Genomic DNA, 20728 nt, shown 5'->3' with positions numbered 1-20728 from the left:
TAGTGGTAATGAAACTCCTTGGTTATAAGATGAAAGGAATAGTTGTGATGAACAAAACTTTTATATAAATATTATAGTTGTAGTTGTAATTGTAGTTGCAGTAGTATTCCTTTGTTTGACGCTGTGAAAATTTTGGTTCTTCTGGAAAAAAGGAACTTTTTGCGTCAGAATATTTTTTTTTCAGCGTTTAATTTTTCCGAGGTAGAATTTAGCAAACTAAAGTTTATAGTCAGTTAAACCTGTAGGAATAGTTTTCTATAGACAAGGTTGTACTTTGAAAGTAAGTAAAGTCGAATAGAAAGAAAGAAGGAAAGAGAAAGTAGAAAAAGAAAAAAACAGTTTCAAAGATTTAAAGAACTATTTATGATTGGACATTTATTGTTTTCTCAAATGTTAAAACAGCCAAAAGAGCCCAAACAGCAAAAACAGCAAAAATTAGATTTTAGCTATTATAGACATTACACGTGAATCAAAATAGAAAACCAACTTTTGTGTCATCAACAACGGACAATCGCAATTCGAACGAATGATAGCAAATTATATAGATTTAGATCATTGTACATACATACTTACATACTTACATACTTACAGAACAGGCTGTAGATCTTTCAGTTCTACCGAAACTGACAACCGAAACTATTGCAAAATCTACTCTTCGTGTTCCTCCATGTATATGTCGGGAGGAACTTTTGATGCGGTTGGATCTAAAGCAAATGTCTGCTACTACCTTTGCTCTCTGTGTAAAGAATATCTATTTTTTTCTTCCCCACTCTCGGCATTGGAGAACATGAGAATTGTTAACAAGAAAACAGGTGGGTCAGTACAGATACACAAAAAGAGAAAAGCGATGTACAACAACATATATCCAGAAAGAACGGCATCTTCAACATTGTCTAAGGGTGCATCAGGTAAAAGACAAAGAACGAAGAGATGTTTTAAGGTGACAACTACTTGCTACGTTACGTCAGAGTACAACTCTGAACCGATGAGATCAAGAAAACAAGAACATATCATTTAAAGAAGTAAAAATCTAATATTTGCAATTGATCAGTTTTATATTGCGGTTGTTGCAGTGTCGTGTGTTGTGGCAGTGTCGATATTTTTTCACAAAGGACACGACAAAACGGAATTCAGATTTGCAAATGTCTTCCATCCCTACGTTTGATCAGCCAATGTGAAAAAAAAAAAAAAGAAACGAATCATGTCATCCTTCGGTAAATGCCAAATAAGGAGAGACACTACTGCACAGGAAATAATTTTGGAGGTGAGTTATTGACAGTTTTCGGAGAGATTTTTGGAAAGATAATGTTTTGCAATGGTAACAAAAGGAAGAGCGACACGTCTAGAACTACCCTCGAAATGTATCACCTGCTAAATTAGTTTTGCGTTGACTGTTTAATTTTACTCTTTAGCTTTGGCATGTTTGATTTATAAGACTTTTTCAGTTGGACCTATGAAAAGTCCTCGATAAAGAAAGTCCAAATAGACATTTTGTGACTTTTGTCCCAGGTTTCTGTCTCCATTCTCTTTATTGTTTGGTTATAGGGATTTGCAGTGAAGTTTTATTGTACTGTATGTAAGTTCTTTAGTTTGTGTAAGAAGAATTCTTTATTGCTGTAGATCATTTGTGTGCTAGTTGTCTTTTGCCGAGGTTAAATTCCATATTTATTATTGAAGATCAAAAAATACTTTAAAAATTTCAACGGCTGATTTTCAGTCTAAAATTAACAAGTAAAGGTTTTGCGTTCGATTTTAATTGGAGCCCGGGGTTGTACTGTGCTAATGAGGGCCGGCCCTGGGGTAAAAAAATGCCGATATTCTTGATTTGTGTTGAGGAATTGTGATGTATTGAAGTATATACCATCAATTCCTCCCCCTCCCTAACATAATTATGTATTGTCAACTCAAATTGTGTCAAATTGTGTCAGATGGTTTGCAGCTGCTATAATTGAGTGCACTGTTGTGCAATTTGAACACAAAAGATTGAATGAATCAGTGTACACTACTACGCAATCGATTTTTTCGATTTTTGAACCAATTGTTGCACATTTTCCACATGTTTTTTAAGAACGGAGAGTTTTGCAACAATACTTTCATAATATTTTGCAGCATATGGAGAATAATTAATTAACTGAATTTTGTTGAAAAGAACAGAATAATTAAATAAATTAACCTCCGCTTGCTCTTAAGTCACACATTACATCATTCTATAAGGTACCATACAACCAATTTTAAGGAAGATACTTAGTTTGACCTTAATTTAAAGCATCTTATTCATATATGTGTAAATGGCGGTTGCAGCATATTTTTTTTGATCAAAAGTACACGTCAATCTAAGTACCAACAAAATTTCCAGATCCCCAATATTTCTCCAACATCGATAAACTCACTTTAACTGTGCTATAAGCTAATTAATACCTTTCTCAAATGTCAAGTTCAGATAATCAAGAAGTTATTAGTCAATTCAAGATAATAGCTGGTTTAGAATCAGACGATTCTTCTGGTGACATCGATAACAAAATTCACAGTCTACTAACAGTTCACGATGATAATTTGAACAATGCAATCTTGACATACTTGGAATCTGGGTTTGATACAGTTGATTCAGCTAACGCAAATATACAAAATGACATAGGCTCCAGCTCAGCAGTTGACACGAGAGAGATTGAAAACATAAATGGCCACGGTGTCGATGACGATTATCAAGACGACGGAGGCATTGGTGAACTAATACACCGGTCCTCTTCAACAAGAACTAGAGGTGAGTATGTTAATCTACAAAGTCAAATGTTTCTCAATTCACTTATGCCTCGATTACCTAAGGCACCTCAAATATCCACGCGTTGGCAATTAGATGTGGGCATTTATAGTTCGCTCATTCATGAGCGTGAAGAGAAGCGTAAACAAGAATTGTCCGGAGAGAAGGAACTGGAAGATGATACAGTGACTGAGCAAAGTCGTGATGTAGAAAGCGACACTTCAAGCATTAGACTGAATACTACTCGCAGCAACAACTCAATTTTGAACACTTTGTGGTTGATCTTGTTAATTATACCTAGAAACTTTATTCTGATGGTAATCAATTCTATAAAGTTCTTTTTCGGTTTTGGATGGAGTAGTAGTGATGGAAATGACAACAATTTCAAACTTAATAAACCGTTTGATTTTGAAAACTTTCATCCTGACTATTCATACTTGTCTACGTTGAAAGAGGAGGTGTCAGATGAATCTAATCCGCTTGACTTGTATAAAATAGCCGAATCAGGATTCAATGAGCTACATTCACATTGTCAAAAGGAATACGAGTGGTTATTGGTTGTTTTAACTAATGATTCACCAGAAACCACCAATTTTATCAACAAGTTACTCAAAAATTCCCTCTTCAAGAAATCGTTCAACCAAACTGATGGCAATTTCAAGTCAACCAAATTGTACTTTGCCAATGTCGATCATTCACCAGAAGCTTGGGAAATTGGTCAAACTTATAAGATCAAGAAAACACCATATATAATGCTTGTTGCTAATGTATCACCCAGTCCTGATATTATGGCATCAATGTCAATTGTTTACAAATCCAATTTATCCAAACCATTCATTACCGATGATGAAGTAACCGTAACTGTGTTGAAAGTTGCTAAATACTTGGCCAAAAATATCGACAAGTATAATCCGCAATTAGTGGCTGCTAGATACGATAAACAAGAAACTGATTTTAGTCGATTGATTAGACAACAACAAGACGACGCATATACACAATCGTTATTGAAAGACAAGATGAAGAAACAAAAACGAGATGAAGAATTGCGATTGAAACAAGAGGCAGAAAACTTGATCAAATTAAGACGTTGGTTTCTTTTTAATTTAATCAAGGATAGCCATATTGCTAGTTTAACTAGTCCCAATGATGCTTTACGTGTGGCAGTTAAACTACCTAGTGGTAAAAGGTTTATTGAGCAATTTAACAAGTCAATTACAATACTGCAATTTTTCATCTACATCGAACTCAAGTTATTCATCGAAGAAATGACTCTGGCATTGAATCATGCTAATGAGAATTGGTTACAAGATGAAGCAACTATTGATGAGTTGATTGATGAATTAGATCTGGATTTATCTCAAGAGTACAAGAGTAAATTCGATGATGTACATCATTATTATCTTGAAAATCCATTCAAGTTTGAAGTTGTACAACCATATCCTAAAAAGGTCATTGCTTGTGATTCAGAATTGACGATTGGAGAAGTGCCTGAATTCAAAGGTGCCAATTTCTTGGTGGAATATATAGTTGAGGAAGAAGATGAGGAAGAAGAGGAAGAAAATGTTGTTGATGAGAAGGAAGATTAAACGAACCAATTTATAGATCTTTCTCAACTTCATACTTTCTGGACCGACATTTTTGTGTACGAAATGATGAGTTCTCTATGTAGTTAACCTCGAAAGATTAACTCAACAATCCTATTGCATGCGTTTTTCTCTGTGTTGCAACTGCCTTTACATGTAAATAGTTTATAAAGTGTCACACCATGAGGTTATTTAAATCCACCCATGACGATGTAACCTTGTCGCGTTTCAAAAATTGGAAGGCATTCCAAATGGGCATGCGCAAGAGGTTGGTTCTTCTACGACAGTCAATTTGGTCTTTTACAATACAATACTTCAACAAACTTTATTAAGAGATTGACGAACTAGCGTTTGGCCCAAACAACGCAGCCATTCACATCAAGAAACAAAGCCATATCAAAATCATCCGGAACTTTGAATTGGCTTCAAATTTGACTCTCTTTATCAACAAAAGCGAACAATGGGGACATGAATCCTTGACGACTGAGAAAAAGTATGCACGTTCAGTTTAGTCATACACAATCCAACTCTGTCCGCCTTTGACGAATGTGGCACACAGAAGAGTGGTTTATCATACATTTTTGTCGAGATCACACAATTCTAATCACGACAGCGGAAACCAAATTTAGGTAACAGATAAAGCATCTATTACAAAAAATCGGCTTAGCGTTCAATTCGGTGTTTGTATTAATTTACTTCATTTTCAATGTCGGAAATAACTCAGTGTCACATTTTTATATTAAGCGACGTTGTAGAAAAAAAATTGTTCTCAAGCTAAACATCGAAAATATGTTTCTTTAAATTCCATCACCTAAATATCATAATCTTACCATCTCATCAACTTTACCACACGATAACCCCTTCTCCCAATGGTACAAATAAGTGAAGTCACAGATAAAACTACATCCCTACCAGTTTCATCTGCTAAGGAAAATAGAACAGCCGCCCACACTCACATCAAAGGACTTGGTTTAAACGAACATGGAGTTGCCAAACCCATTGAAGGTGGATTTGTTGGACAACAGGATGCACGTGAAGCATGTGGGATAATTGTTGATTTAATCAAAAGTAAGAAAATGTCAGGCAAAGCTGTTTTGATTGCTGGTCCACCAGCTACTGGTAAAACGGCATTGGCATTGGCAGTATCACAAGAATTGGGTCCAAAAGTCCCCTTTTGCCCCATTGTTGGGCTGGAATTGTATTCAGCTGAAGTTAAAAAGACTAGTGCATTGATGGAAAATTTCCGAAAGGCGATTGGATTAAGGATTAAGGAAACCAAAGAAGTTTATGAAGGTGAAGTTATTGAATTAACCCCAGAAGAAGCTGAAAACCCCTTGGGTGGATATGGTAAAACCATAAGTCATGTTATAGTTGGATTAAAAACAGCAAAGGGAACGAAAAATTTACGATTAGATCCAAGCATTTATGAGTCTTTACAAAAGGAACGTGTTGCCATTGGAGATGTCATTTATATTGAATCAAATACTGGTGCAGTTAAACGTGTTGGTAGATCGGATGCATATGCTACTGAATTTGATTTGGAAGCTGAAGAATATGTCCCACTTCCTAAAGGTGAAGTACACAAGAAGAAGGAAATTGTTCAAGATGTTACATTACATGATTTAGATGTTGCCAATGCTAGACCTCAAGGTGGACAAGATGTATTGAGTATGATGGGGCAATTATTAAAGCCCAAAAAAACGGAAATCACAGATAAGTTACGCAGTGAGGTTAATAAAGTAGTGTCAAAATATATTGATCAAGGAATAGCTGAATTGATTCCAGGTGTATTGTTTATTGATGAAGTAAATATGTTGGATTTGGAAATTTTCACTTATTTGAATAAAGCTTTGGAAAGTAACATTGCTCCTATTGTTATATTAGCTTCAAATAGAGGATTGACTACTGTGAAAGGATCAGATGATTTATCAATTAAAGCACCTCATGGATGTCCACCAGATTTAATCGATCGTTTATTGATTGTTAGAACTTTACCTTACAACCAAGATGAAATCAAGACAATTATTACCAAGAGAGCCAATTTGGAAAATTTGACATTGAGTGATGAAGCAATTAACAAATTAAGTCATGATGGTGTACAAACTTCATTAAGGTATGCTTTACAATTGTTGACCCCGGCCGGTATATTAAGTTCTATAGCTGGTCGCTCAACTGTTGAATTACAAGATGTTGAAGAATGTGAGTTGTTGTTTTTAGATTCAAGAAGATCAACTAAGGTATTGAATGAATCAAAAACATTCCTTTAGTAGTATATATGCTTATGCAATAGGACAAAGGGAAATAATTGACTTTTCCAGCTACTATTTACTCTAACTGTACCTAATTCTTGCTCAATTGTTCACATTCTTTTAAGAACTCAGTCGCCGAAAGAATATCAGTACTTCCGTAAATGACATTAAATCTACCCTTTTCACCAATTGCTCCAGCACCACCGGTAGATCCACTGACTCCTCCTCCACCATTTCTGCTAGCTTCGCCATCCCCATGCTGGCCACTCCATTCAGTTAAGTTAACATATTCCAAGTAATTACCACCTCCAACAACAAACACAATCAGATCACTATACGATTGTCTCTTTGGTGGTTTTGAATGTCCACCACCTCTTGATTTAGGATCGAAATACAAATATTCATCAGTTAAGTTAATTGATTGTTGATTGGAGTTTGCTGGATCCATGAGTGCTTCAACAATTTTAGTAATGGGGAGTAAATTTCGCTCAGGAATAAAGTTTTTAATCTTTGATGCAATGGAGCTTAGTCCTTCTGATATACGGCCCTCAGTTAATCCATAAAGTTTTGATGATAATCCACTAAGTAAAGCTGAGGAAGCTTGTACATTGGATGATGTAGATGATAATCCTCCACTAGCAGAATGATTGCTACTGTATGAGTCTGACAAATTTGACAAATTGGCAATTTTCAGGTGTTCTTTGAAGTTCAAAATGTAGTCGTATGCTGACATGTCCATGTTGGGGTAGTGTTGAAGCAAAATTGACTTGACTTTGGAAATGTAGTCTGGTGATAAATGGTCACTAACAAGTGTCAAAATAATCAAGGTACGCAATTTGTCCAATGACGTATCTTGCTTAGCATCGTCGTTGCTCAACAAATCCATAAACTCTTTCAAAATTTTTGTATCATTATGATTACCACCGGCATTCTGTTCAATTTCAAAATAGGTGTCCAAATTCTTTGCTTGTAATTCATTAATCAAGTTTGATAAAATGTCCATATGCATATCCAATGTTGCTTTTCTTGCGGTTAGCTCTGGTAGCTTCTCCACTGCCTGTTGAATGTTAACAGTTGAGCTGGTAGAATTTTGATCAATATCATCTAACGATGTTATTCCTGTTTTGTTGGTAATCTCCTTGGCCTCTTGCTTATACGCATTCAATTCAACATCGGCATTTTCAACCACATCAGGGAATGGCAATTGAGCATACTTGCTCCAAAAGAAATCACGAGGATCAATATCATAGTTTTTAATCGATTCTGATTCAACTCCATTCTTATCCTTGGTGATTTTGCGTAATTTGATGGTATTTCTCTTCAACAGATAAACATCACTCACCATACATTGATAAATCCATGAATGAGCAAACATTGATGCCAAATCAAAATTCCTATCCAATAGAATTAGAACTGGACGTTGTGTCAATGCAGTATTATGTTCATTGCCCAACAGTTTGGTATTACTCAAGTATTCGCGCAATTTCAAGTCAAGTTCTTGAGCGACAAATTCAGCAGGTCCATGTTGCTGTGCACGTATTATAGGAACAACATCCATGCTTATAATCAATGACAATAATCCATCAGCAATAGTGCCCACCAAATCATGAATTGTTTCTTCTTTGGTTTGCGAAGTGTTGAAAATTGTGAAAATATTGTTTAAATTTAATGAAAACAAGTTAGGCTCAGTAACAACAAAGTCCAAATATTGATCCCAAACTTGTTTTACTCTTGATGCTTTACCCAGAAGCGCCACTTGTTTGGCAAATTCTTCTAATAAATCACGTGGCAAGTGTGATGTGAAGTTGATATAATAGGTGTCATATTTATCATCATTCAAGTCGTGAATAATAGTGCTAATATTCTCTTTGCTCGGTTCGACAAAGTAAATCACTGGTACATCAGGTAATTTTGAACGTTGTTGATTAATCAATGCATGAACAGTTATTCCACATCGTAACAAGTCATTGACTCTCAAGACTGAAGATAAGATATTACGTGATTTTTGGTCAAGAACAAGAACCTTCCATATGATTTCCTCCGATTTAGAAGCTAACGTCAAGTCAGCTGAACCATCCTTGTTTAAATGAAGCATGCGTTCTAACACTGAAATCTGACGATTTCTTAGACTGGGCGAAGCTTGCAATGACATAAGGAATGTAGTGGGTGTGATGTCAATTGAAATAGTGGTGTCTGTATGATTGTGTGATCTATTGTACTTTAGTATTCCTTGTGTTGCAAATTGAGAATGGTGATAATAATACGTGGTTGAAATTGAGGTTTCGTTGTCAGAGGAAAGCAAACAGAGAGAAAAAAATGAAAACAAGTAGACTTCCTAAATAGGAAATGTATGCATAGTTAGGATAATGTACGATGACAATTACATCTATCTTCACCAACATCTTTCAGCTTAAACACATGCAAGACATAGTATTACTCTAAAACAAGAGAACATACTATACAAAATTGATACACTATAAAGATTATAAATACAAAACACCACATTTGCATATAAAATGATGCAACTTTAAAAATGAAATCTAAAAACCATGAAAAAACAACAAACATTCCGAAAGGAAAAGGGTGGTTATCACTTATAAAGAAATGAAAAATTGAATGTCTAATTTTTACCACTCACTTGGAACACACGACTCATTCCCTTGCTTATTGAGATCTGTACTCAACGATACCTCTCAAAACCTTGATTCTACCATAAACCTCATGTTCGATAGTATTTTCATCCTCCTTTTGATCTTTAGGTTTATTCTTGTGTTCTGTTCCTGGTTTAGGCCATACACAGTTCAATCCTAATCTACCACACTCGGTGCATTTTGGTCTTGATTCACAACATCTCTTCTTCCTTTGACGGCAAGTAAGGCATCCCATACGTGATCTCCGAGTCACTAGTTTCGAAGAGTTGGTACTAGAGGAAACCGTAATTCCGGAAGTAGGAATGGTTGAGCTGTGTTGGTATGGGTGGGGGATCGAATTTGGTGGATGTGGTACTGCAGATGCTACATTACTACCGGGGTTGCCATATGGATACTCTGCTGGTGCATCCTTCTTTGCACGAGGCTTTCTACCCGGCTTCTTTTTTTGTCGTACGGCTTTACCATCTTCGGCTGAGGGAAGTTGTGGTTGTGGTGGGTAATACGGCTGATTAGGATTAGGGGGATAAGGAGCCCATTGATGTGGTGGTTGCTGACCCTGTCGTTGAGGATCAGCATTAGACCCAGGTTGGTAGTTGTGATCTTGAGCAGGATATGGTTGACCTGGGGGACCCATCACACCTGGGTGAGGTGGCTGTTGTTGCTGTTGTGGTTGATTAGGGTGAAAAATATCTTGGGAAAGATAAGTTGGTTGTGGAGGGTACTGATGGTAAACCGGTGGCTGATGTCCATGGTGAGGTTCAGATTTGAACTGTTGTCCTTGTTGCAATCTTTCTGCATCTGGTGGATTACTCGTAGTTGGTACATATGATGCCGATGGATTCCTCTCCTGCAAATGCGAATAAGTATGGGTGCCTGCACCACCATTTACACTTGCACTGGGATACGGATAACCGCTACCGGCAACACGCGGTGTTTCATTATAACGCGAGGGAGATGGTTGAGTTTGATTTTGTTGTGGTTGTAACTGTTGTTCTTGCTTTGGTTGACGACGTTGCCGCGCTGGTTGACTTTGTTTCTTGGTACTTATCGATGCAGTACTCATGTTTAATCAAAATTGTCAAATTAATAATAATATTTTAGTCACAAATGCAGGGAAATAAAAATGTACAGAAAATGTGCAACTGCTTTGGTGGAAATAAAAGAAAATAATAAAATCTAAAAAGAATTCCTGTAATCTGCAAATGTACAATCTAACCCTGATACAATGCTAAAGGCCAACACTGATTTCTTCTGAAAATAAGGTTTTGAATAGGTTAAAATTTCTTTATTCAAAGCTTCGTTTTAAAAAATTGTAATCGAAATTATTGTGTATGGTTTCAACAAAATAATCCTAAATGCAATTTTTTGGGGAACAAAGTAAAGTGATTCTTCTCCAAATGTAGGGTTATAAATTTTACAGCGTTAAAGTTGATGGGTTGAACTGGTGGCGTTCTTCTTGAATCTGATGGGAGAATTTGTGGAGAGTGTGGCTAATTAGTTCCGGTTTTCACTGAACTCTCTTTCTGCAAATGTTGACCTTGAAAAAAAAAAAACTGAAATACACAAGAATGTGGGTGATTGTATTGATTCTTTTTTGCTTTTGATCTTGTCGTTTAAAGTTTTTGAAAGGAAATCAAAAGAAAAAGTTTCATATGCGTAGTGTTGTTCCAGACGTCTTTATATATAAAAAAAACAAGGTTTCACTTTTGTCTTTTATTTGCTTTGATAATAGAAAACAAAGCAAAATTGTTTATATTTTCGTTTGTGGTGGTTAAAAAAAGTGTTTTTACTTATTAGGGATTGTTAATATAAGGGAAATGCAGAATGACTTATTATCATTCTCTCTAATTGTTTTGTTCTCAGTTGTTTTTTGCTCCTTATTGTCTTTTAAACCCAGTTTTATATGTATGTTGGTTAAAAATTGGCATTAAGTGAAATTCACTAAATGCACGTTGGTTTAAAAAAAGTTTTTTCTTTTTCTTGTTTGAAAAATTGTGTAACAAATTCAATTTAACAAAGAATGGAAAAAGTGTACTGAATCTGTGTAATATACCTTTGTCGTGCAAGCGGGTCAAAAAGCATTTCGAATAAAGAGAATCCGAGCATTGTGTGAAAACTCAGCGTCGGTTTCTTATTTGTGTCGGGGTACTTCAAGTCCAATCAGAGACAAGAGTGGATCTGAATTCCCTTTGCAAAAAGTACATCTGGTTTGATTCGTTCCTAACTATTATTCGGTTGTTTTTGGTGTTTGTTGCTCAAATGTTGGTGGATAGATTTCAGTTAAGGAAATACTTTTAGTGTAGTATGGCTGTGTTTCGATGTAGATTCCGTTCAGAGTATATTTTCTTTAATTTGCAACTGTGCACTTAGGATCTCATGAAGATCAATCGGCTTAACTGATGGTTAAGACGTTGTTATTTGGAATTGGCCTCGTGTGAATAGTTTGGTGGTGGTGTGTAGTCTCACATGTAGTGGTGGTTGTGTTTGAATTATGGTGTTGCAAAGTTTTATCCTCCCCAGTTATTGAAGATAGACACACAACCACCATCTTAATCTACCAATATACAGCCCTGTAGACTACTCTATTGAGCTGCTGTCCTAGTTGTGAGGGCACCCAAGCAATTATGCACAACACAACTTCTAGCTGATGTATTTTCTATCCATAAATGGTCATAGTAAGATAAAAGTGTTGCAAAAACTTTTGTTTTGTTTGATTTACATTAAATGCACGTCTGAGAAATATTACGCGTGTGAACAATAACCCCCGTTTACTATATTTCAAATCTATACACCCAACTGTGACTGGTGGTTTGTTAGGAGTTAGAGGCTTTTTAAGTTGTTTTCAAATGCCATCAAAACGATTACTCTTGGTGACTCATTATCCACTTATCTTTTGCTTAATTTCTAGAATTTCTCTAGTTAAGTTCTTTGGGGTTGGAAACAGTCGTGGCTTAGTAGTGCATATAAACTTAAATTAGAACCTCTTTTAATAAAAATAATAGTAAATCCTGCATAAAATACACATCATCTATTGTACATGTATTACACAAACTAAGGCTCAAAAATTTAAATTGATTTTTAGCCATTGTACACACACCTATGGATACAAAGGATCTGACTGTAATGAGCCTTATACAGGTGGAAACCTCAAAGTTTAGAATGGGACTGCAACATAAAAGCTGACTTACAATTACGCTGCTCTCCAAAAAGCACAGTTTAGTTTAGGAAGAGACTACCAAATTCAAAAGCTTGAAATGTACAACCTGTATTAACCTTTTCTTCGCAAATGTGACAAAATTCAATTTTCATAGAGCTAATTTTAGTCAATAAACTTACGTACAGGGAGTTAAAACGATACTGTAGATACATCTAGATCAGTGTCTTTGTTACCCTTATTTCAATTTGCCTACCGACTTCTTAGTGAAGTTTCGCAGAGTTACTCTATAGTGATGCAGCTCCTATGTGCCATCGACAAACACCCAGGATCATTCACTCTTCGCCCCCCCCCCCCATGTATTCAAGTTAAGCTACTAAGAAAAAAAAAGTCAACAACTGAATTTTCCCCTCATGCATATACATAGATTATCAAAGAATAATCGATGCAATAAACCACAGTGCATATCTCAATTTAATACGATGATACAAATACAAACTAGCCAAATTGCTTTATTGTTTTACTCCTCTCCAATTAATTGATCTATATCGCCTTAACGCAATCTTCATTGCAAAACCACACAAAAAGGAAATTTCAGATTATTATAATCAACCATTGATTTCGTCCTACATTTTCACTTTGCATAACTTTTCTATAAATGAGTTTTTCAAAGATCTAACATATTCATTGAAGTAGATTTAGGAGCTGAACAATGGACGGAAATACGAATAGCTGGCCAGTTAAAAACTTTTCAGTTTTTATTTCCTTTCTGTTTTTTATACTTTTGTTGTTTCATTATATGGTTAGGAACAAGTTTCCCAGAGAGTAAGACTTTTTGCCACCTTTTTTCGTTCGTAAATATGTCTTATGTACAATATGTTGAATAATCAAGTGAAGAAAATTCACGTACAGAAAGACTAATGTTGAAGATCTAGTCACACGGAAAAGAAGTTGCCATATTTCTTTCTCCGCCTTCCGTTCCTTCTCTCCCTTTCCTTTCAGCATTTATTTTTATTTTCTTAATATTGCTAGTGTGTGTGGAAACCTGTACGTTTAGTATTCACTGTTTCCTGCTTTCCATTTCAGTTTGTGTTCACTGACACAACAACAAAGGATAATCTTCAGCGCACATCTACTTTGTGTTATTTATTGATGTCTTATTATTAAATTGCACGTGCATTTTGTTTGAGATCTATGGATTTTATGTAGTTCATCTTTGGAAGATGTTACAAGGTGCTTAGTAGGGTAAAAATGGAGTTGGAATGGTTTAGTTAGCCTTACTTTATGACCTTCTATGTATGTCTTCGTATTGTGCTTCTTATTGGTTGTTTCTTAATTCCTTTTTGCATTAATCTTCGAAACGAACTCGTTTAATCTTTCTCTTGAAGTCTAACTTTTTTGAGTAACTTGAGGCTAATATAATTTCTTCTCTTTCCCTGTCAAAAATAATAATTCAAGTTCATTTCAACTTTAATTTATTGTAGTAGCAAGAAAAGAGGTTCTACACTCGTACAATAAAAAGCATCGCTTGTTAATGAGGCGTATACCAAGGCTAATACGAAGCTGATTATGTGTCCAGCATCAGCCATTTAATATGTACCATGGATTATGTATAATATCTTAGATTGTCGATTCGAAAAATTCGTCTTCACCTCGGGCGTCTAAATCTTAATATTGTATGTCTATGTTTGTGTAACTAATACACAATTGTCGATGCGGAAGCACAATACAAAGTGACGGAAAAACATCAGAGAAAAGTTGTACCCTGCCGCTCTTAGTGGGGGATCTCGGGGGATTTCCTTCACTTTGATTGTGTCCCATCAATTAACTTAAAGTCAAATAGGCCATGAACAGGAACCTGCTCAACCACTCTCCTCTTTTCATTATTAGTCATTTGACTAATTCGGAGCAATGTAAGGTTCCGGTTATGAACCTCTTAACTCCTTCCCCCGTTTCTGATTATTTCTATGCACAAGACGTTTACTAAGAAATCTGTTTGTTTTACTTGAATATGTAACGAAAAAGATTAGCGCCTAACTGAAATAACAACAATTGATCCAGGAATAGGACAGCAAACAATAGGGGGGAAATTCTATTTTGTAGAAACTTGCATATTTCATGTTGAGTATGCGCTGTGCATCTGGCTATAGAATGTGTAATGGGCTATATATTTCTGACACAAAACTGCTGCCATATATTTCTACTCTTATTCCTTCTTTCTTTCATTTTTCCAGTATAGGTTTAAACCAGGTTGCATACCCCGCCCCTAATGGTCAGCGAACAACATAATTAGCAATATCGAATGTCCCCTATCTGTCACCGCTACCCGCCTTAAGTTTCTATTTTGTTCTCTCGGCTGTTATTTCAGCCTTGCTACATTGTGAAAACTTTACTGTAAAATTTACAATTAGTAGATTACAGCATCCATGTAGCGTATATTTCAAGGGTCTTGGTTTTCGGAAATATCAGAGTTTAGTTTACGCTTTGGGAAGTGCTTTCAGCCGTTATTAATCTTCGCGTGTCATTCCTTTTTGTCTAGGCGTTTGCCACTCACTTGAAATTTACTACATTCCAGAATGAAATTCCAATAAGGTTGCAATATTCTTTTCGTAAACTCACGTCCCCTTCTCGTTGAAATTTTCAGATGATATGGTCAATGACCAGATTCAGACCACCTATCTTTCAAAAATGTGTCCATTTGGTTTTGTGGCTCACTTCGATCTTCACCCGCCTTACCCTACAACGACAATATCTATCAGCAACAACTCACACGAGAGGTTCTATTAACTATACTTAACCCCATGCAAGAGTGCCCGTGGTGTCTGATTAAACTCCGTTACTTTCGAAGCATATATTTTTGGGTTTTTTGAGCAAGTTGTTTGAGATATTGTAGAAATAGTGTTTCGTTCGATATTTGATCCGAATCTACATAAACAAAGGATAAGAAGTAATGCATAGGCTATTATAACAGCAATTAAAATCAAGGCTACAAATTCAATTTCATGTACAGCTGGCTAAAGGTTACTTTGCAAAACACTGCAAATAAGAGCTTCTGCTTCTGTTAAACTTGTGTAATTTAGGTCAACACTTGATGAAAGATGTTCGTCTAGAACACAAATCAAGAGGACTAGAATCTTTTAGTAAATGGCCACTTAAACAATTGACGCCGCACGTTAACTAAATTGGTGAGTATATAGAAACAAGTTGCGTCTTACGCCCACAGTACTCTTCTATGTGTATATTCTGATCATCACTCTTCTTAACGGCACAGATATTATCCTCTACTGCGTTAGTTCTTTGCTCTTTTGTTCCACCTCTCTCAGCGAGCTAGACGAAGTCAGTTTAAAGCGTTTCAAAGAGATAGACATTTAATTCTTTCAAAATTCCATTGCTAATCTAACTCTACCTTGTCGATTTACGATTCGTAAAGTCTACCCTTTCAAGACACTAAAACTGAAATCGGCCTTACTTCTTTTGGCAACAAAATTGAAAAGAAACGAAAGCACATGCAAGACGTTCTTTTTTGACATCGCAGTGCAAATTACTTTGGGCGTCTTTTATCCTTTAGTTGGATTCAATCAACTTAGCAGCCTCTGCATTCAAATATCAGTACTCAAATTTTTTGAGTGTGGGCACATTTTACCCTATTGTTGTGAAATTTCGTAAACTGAGGACATGCTTTATTGTTCTTCTGTTCAATAAGTGCCAAGTAAAATATCTCTGTTTTTACGATATTTACGGTTACAGTTATGCCCTGGATCTAAAGTCTATTTCTTGTTGAAGTAATTTAACGTTATTTATTGATTAAGTGATTTTGATTATGAAGAGCTAACGATTGCTTTCCCTAGCTTCGTATCTATAGTGTTGTCCCTACGTAAAATGCATATGATAGAAGGTTCATCGTATAAATATATTAAACTCCCCCATCTATCATGGCCAAGGTTTCTCTGATCTTCCGTAAATGCAACAGCGTCTAAAGAAATGACGACACTCTTTGTGCATAAAAAAGATCTACCTCGCTTAAGTCGCATATAACAAAATTCGTCCCTACTCTCCATTTATACGTATATTCACATTCTACTTCTACATCATACCTGGTGCACCCATTGGTGGCATACCTGCAGGCATTCCACCAGGAGCACCTCCACCTGGTGGACCTCCAGCACCACCTTCCTTCAAACTCGATCTTCCTGCCTTCAACAATTCATCACACAACAACAAATTAGATGCAATACCAGTAGCTGAACTTATGGCATTTCTCACAACTCTATATGAATCCCAAATACCTTCCACAGTTGGGTCCAATGGCTCACCTGTCTTCAAATCAACACCAACAACGTGTCCATCATTTATATCGTCTTGACAAGTAGATATGGTTTCCAATTGATCCAAACCTGCATTGGCTGACAATGTCTTTGGTACGACTAACAAGGATTCTGCAAATGCTTGGATACCCGGCTTGCTTTTACCCTTTAATATCTTTTTATCTTGAAGTAAGTGGTTGTTACAACTCATCCAAAATGCACCAGCTCCAGGTATAACACTCTTGTCTTTTATGACATTAGCCACTGACCTTAATCCATCTCTAATTGCATCTTTTGTTTGTTGTAATGTATGAGAATTGGATCCTTTAATTAAGATGGTGGAAGCACGAGGATCTTTATTTTCAGTCACATAAGTGAATTTATCCTCACCTATGCTATTTTCATAAACTAATCCTGAATATCCCAACACTTGGGGAGTCAAGTCATCAACTGAATTTTGTGCTTCACCTCCACAAACTAATTGCAATCTTTCCATGTTTCTTCTCTTGGCCCTTCTCAAGGCTAATATGCCGTTTTTAGCCAAGATATCCAAGGACATAGGATCTATTCCCTTCTGATTTATTATGACAAACCCTTGATCAGAATTCAATGAATCACCACAAACTTGATTCTTCAAATCAACAATCTTTTTCAATTTTTCATCAACAAATTTACGTTCTGATGCAACTAACTTATCACGTTGTTCGGCGGATGAGTAAAAGAAACCTGAGTTGACTTCGGTCTTCTCATATTCCAAGGATACATTCAAAATCAAAATGTGAGCGTTTGGTACTCTTCTAGGCATATCAGGGTGACGTGCACCATGATCCAATACGAGTCCTTTAATCAATTCTGTTTCCTTTGAATGACCATGTTGCATAGTTATAATTTCAATCATGTGCAAATCCAAAGGATGGTCATCATGCTTGACTGTCAATACTGCATCAGTGACAATTGGGGTCAATACATCGACTAAATCATTGTTAACTTTAGTAATTAATGAACTTCTAGCAATTTGTAACAAAAATTCACGATCAAAAGTTTCAATCTTGGTCTTGAATTCATCTAGATACTTTAAACTTTCTTCACGAGCAACATCGAATCCATCAACAATGACTCTTGGATGTATGCCTTCACTAATAAATCTCTCTGCTTGTTTTAATAATTCACCCACTAATAAAACCACCGTGGTGGTTCCATCTCCAGTGATTTCATCTTGCGCAGTGGCTGCGCGTGCAATCATCACTGCAGTAGGATGTTGAATTTGCATTTCGTTGAGCAAAACCTTACCATCTTTGGTCAATTTTAATGCTCCAGATCCATCAACTAATAATTTCAACGTTCCTTTAGGACCTAAATTTGAAGCCAAAACCAGCTGCAAACCTTGGGCGGCATTGATGTTGACTTGTAACGCCTGCGCCCTTCTGAATGACTCAGCTTTAGGGTTAAGTAATTGAATTGATGACGACATTGGTGTAGAAAAGCGTCCTTGGAATGTCTTGCAATTTTTTTTCCTCATTGATTTCAACTTTTTTTCAATGGAACCGCATCGAAGAATTACACAGCTACACTATATAACGCGTTATAACCAGAATGAATATAGAGGAACAGATCTTCATTCCAGCAAGGGACCACCTACGGGTAAAACAAGATGAGAGGGAAACGGTAATTCGATCATGTCGAGAAATAACAAGTTACTCAAAAAAGGCAATATTTACACTACATCGATCAGTCCTGGATGACGTTGTCACCAAAGAATTGACTCAATATTTGACAGTAATCAGTGAACACCTACGTAAAGTGAACTCCATATATGTGAACAATTATTATTTGCGTGGCTCAATTCTGGGTGCTGTTGAAGAATTGATTGAATTTTTCACATTTGGGTACTACAAAAGAACTGGTGGGTTAATCAAATATGAATTGTTTGTGCAATTGATAAATCTTGTGGCGGACGGGAATGTTGATGTAGTTGTGAGATACTTATTACATCCAGAAACAGAACTACCTAAGAAGGAAACCTCCCCAATTGAGTTTATTGACAAGTCTGATTATATTATGGGATTGTTTGATTGCACCGGTGAAATAATGAGGATGGTGATCCTGCAGTCATCGGACACTTCAGGTGAGTTTCAAATGACAAAGACATTGCAAAATTACAACTTCCTAAAGGACTTGCATGAACAGTATATCATATTAACTACATATTACCCCGGAATATCCATCCATCACGGCGCTTTCGACGACTCTTTGAATCTGAAGGGCAATTACTCGTTCAAAAAGAAGCTACAAGTCCTTGAATCATCACTTAGCAAGATACAAAACACGCTACTTGATATTCTCATCAGTGATAAAGAGATTCTATAGATATGCACAATATGCCATTGTTTTTATTTACACTATCCACTCTAAATTCTTGGAATCGGTCCACCCGGTGAATTCTCATTTCTAGCTGTCAACACCTCAACTCCATCTTCAGTAACCAACAACATATGTTCAAATTGTGCTGACCTCTTTCCGTCTTGTGTAGTTGATGTCCATTTGTCAGGCCAAGTACAATCTTTATAGGTACCCAAATTAAGCATGGGTTCAATAGTGAATACTTGGCCTGGTTTGATGATACCTATAGCCTTGTTCTTGGCATAATGTGGGATATTCGGTTGACAATGGAACAAAGTACCACATCCATGGCCACAATAGGTACGCACAACAGAACAATTGTTTTCTGATGCATGTTTTTCAATAATATTGCCTAAGTCTCTAAATGCAACACCTGGCTTGACCGCTTGAATAGCCAAATCAAGGCACTCTCTGGTGGTTTCAACTAAGCGTACAGTATCTGGATCACTCTTGGCTTTATCGCCGACGTAATAAGTTTCATTCAAATCAGAATGGAACCCCATGTAATATATCGTAACATCTAAGTTAATAATATCACCATCCTTCAACTTTGTCTTATCGGGTATACCGTGACAAATGACTTCATTAACTGAGGTACATATGGATTTGGGGAAGTTGTAATAATTTAAAGGTGATGGATATGCATTTCTCTTGACACACTCCCTATGCAAGATCTCATCCAATTCGTCAGTAGTAATTCCCGGCCTAATATGACTAGCAGTTATATCCAAAACTTCTCTAGACACTTGACTAACTTTTCTAATTTTGGTGATCTCCTTTGGAGTCAAAACAGGTATCTTGCCAACACGATCATTCTTGATTTCACTAATTGGTTTCCCATGTTGAGCATAGTCGGGCAATTTGATATGTTTGGGAATGGATCTTCTTGGACTTAATGGATAGTGAGGTCTTAAATCGCCAGTGTATGAGAAATTAGGGAATGGAATATAAGTTTCTTCACCATCATCTGATTTGTGAATCGCCTTGTGAATGGAGTAGCTGGAACGGAAACAATTTTGGTCACAAAACACACTAGAAATACCTGCTTGTAAACAAACTGGACATTTCAACATTGAATTAGTTTCTTTGCCACATTGTGGTGCTGCGCATACTGAAGCCATGACTGTCGTCATCTTGTGCTGATATGTTTCTGAGATGGATTATCGCAGCTAAGGATTTTGTTAAATTTTTTTTTCGTTTCTTTTTTTGTTATGAAAGATGGTAGCTTTTTGAACTCACTGCATCCTTTCTTGTACTACTCATTGGCGTAGGTGTTGGATGTTTGATGGAGTGTAGGTAGACCACTGGGTAAGGGGCTTGAAAGAAGTTCCATTAACACGAATTTAGCAAATTGGTGTGACTCTTCTGGTCTCTTTGTACGGCACTTGGAGGAAGCACACTAAATTGTTGATTGTTTAAGTGACTCAAGTGGGGAGTAATGACAAGTAATTCTGGTTACTTTCTCATTCCTTTCAATTTGAATTTAGTGCTTACCCGATCACACTAGGGAGGTTGATCTCTTAAACCATTGGAAGGCATTAGGGTGTCATATGTTACACGAAAGTATATTTTGCAACCAAGTTTGTCGCCACCAAGAAGATACCAACCCGCGGCATACGCAAGCATACT

At 36.4% G+C, this 20728-nt stretch overlaps 8 protein-coding genes across 8 annotated transcripts; 4 read left to right on the top strand and 4 right to left on the bottom strand. All coding sequences in view use genetic code 12, as the record gives it.

Annotated features, from left to right (window-relative positions):
• Nucleotides 1-526: 526 nt before the first annotated feature.
• On the top strand, nt 527-1018 carry CORT_0B01480 (Ubx2 protein; the record flags this gene model as incomplete). Its single annotated transcript, XM_003867257.1, has 1 exon — nt 527-1018. The coding sequence occupies one exon, from the start codon at nt 527-529 to the stop codon at nt 1016-1018; it is 492 nt and encodes a 163-aa protein (XP_003867305.1).
• A 1409-nt stretch (nt 1019-2427) lies between these two features.
• CORT_0B01470 (Ubx2 protein) lies at nt 2428-4344 on the top strand (the record flags this gene model as incomplete). The annotated part of the gene is made up of 1 exon (XM_003867256.1): nt 2428-4344. One exon carries the CDS (start codon nt 2428-2430, stop codon nt 4342-4344), a length of 1917 nt encoding a protein of 638 aa, XP_003867304.1.
• Nucleotides 4345-5210: 866 nt separating this feature from the next.
• Nucleotides 5211-6608, top strand: CORT_0B01460 (chromatin remodelling complex protein; the record flags this gene model as incomplete). Its single annotated transcript, XM_003867255.1, has 1 exon — nt 5211-6608. The coding sequence occupies one exon, from the start codon at nt 5211-5213 to the stop codon at nt 6606-6608; it is 1398 nt and encodes a 465-aa protein (XP_003867303.1).
• A 73-nt stretch (nt 6609-6681) lies between these two features.
• CORT_0B01450 (Sly1 protein) lies at nt 6682-8742 on the bottom strand (the record flags this gene model as incomplete). Its single annotated transcript, XM_003867254.1, has 1 exon — nt 6682-8742. One exon carries the CDS (start codon nt 8740-8742, stop codon nt 6682-6684), a length of 2061 nt encoding a protein of 686 aa, XP_003867302.1.
• Nucleotides 8743-9254: 512 nt separating this feature from the next.
• CORT_0B01440 (Czf1 transcriptional regulator) lies at nt 9255-10304 on the bottom strand (the record flags this gene model as incomplete). The annotated part of the gene is made up of 1 exon (XM_003867253.1): nt 9255-10304. The coding sequence occupies one exon, from the start codon at nt 10302-10304 to the stop codon at nt 9255-9257; it is 1050 nt and encodes a 349-aa protein (XP_003867301.1).
• A 6174-nt stretch (nt 10305-16478) lies between these two features.
• On the bottom strand, nt 16479-18218 carry CORT_0B01430 (Cct6 cytosolic chaperonin Cct ring complex subunit; the record flags this gene model as incomplete). Its single annotated transcript, XM_003867252.1, has 1 exon — nt 16479-18218. One exon carries the CDS (start codon nt 18216-18218, stop codon nt 16479-16481), a length of 1740 nt encoding a protein of 579 aa, XP_003867300.1.
• Nucleotides 18219-18292: 74 nt separating this feature from the next.
• Nucleotides 18293-19066, top strand: CORT_0B01420 (hypothetical protein; the record flags this gene model as incomplete). The annotated part of the gene is made up of 1 exon (XM_003867251.1): nt 18293-19066. The coding sequence occupies one exon, from the start codon at nt 18293-18295 to the stop codon at nt 19064-19066; it is 774 nt and encodes a 257-aa protein (XP_003867299.1).
• Nucleotides 19067-19107: 41 nt separating this feature from the next.
• Nucleotides 19108-20232, bottom strand: CORT_0B01410 (Map1 protein; the record flags this gene model as incomplete). Its single annotated transcript, XM_003867250.1, has 1 exon — nt 19108-20232. One exon carries the CDS (start codon nt 20230-20232, stop codon nt 19108-19110), a length of 1125 nt encoding a protein of 374 aa, XP_003867298.1.
• Between the last annotated feature and the right edge of the window lie 496 nt (nt 20233-20728).

This window comes from Candida orthopsilosis (genome assembly GCF_000315875.1).
Source record: "Candida orthopsilosis Co 90-125, chromosome 2 draft sequence".
Taxonomy (NCBI): Eukaryota; Fungi; Ascomycota; class Pichiomycetes; order Serinales; family Debaryomycetaceae; genus Lodderomyces; species Lodderomyces orthopsilosis.
Note: the sequence above shows the minus strand (reverse complement) of the source record. Positions and strands in the feature narration are given on the sequence as shown.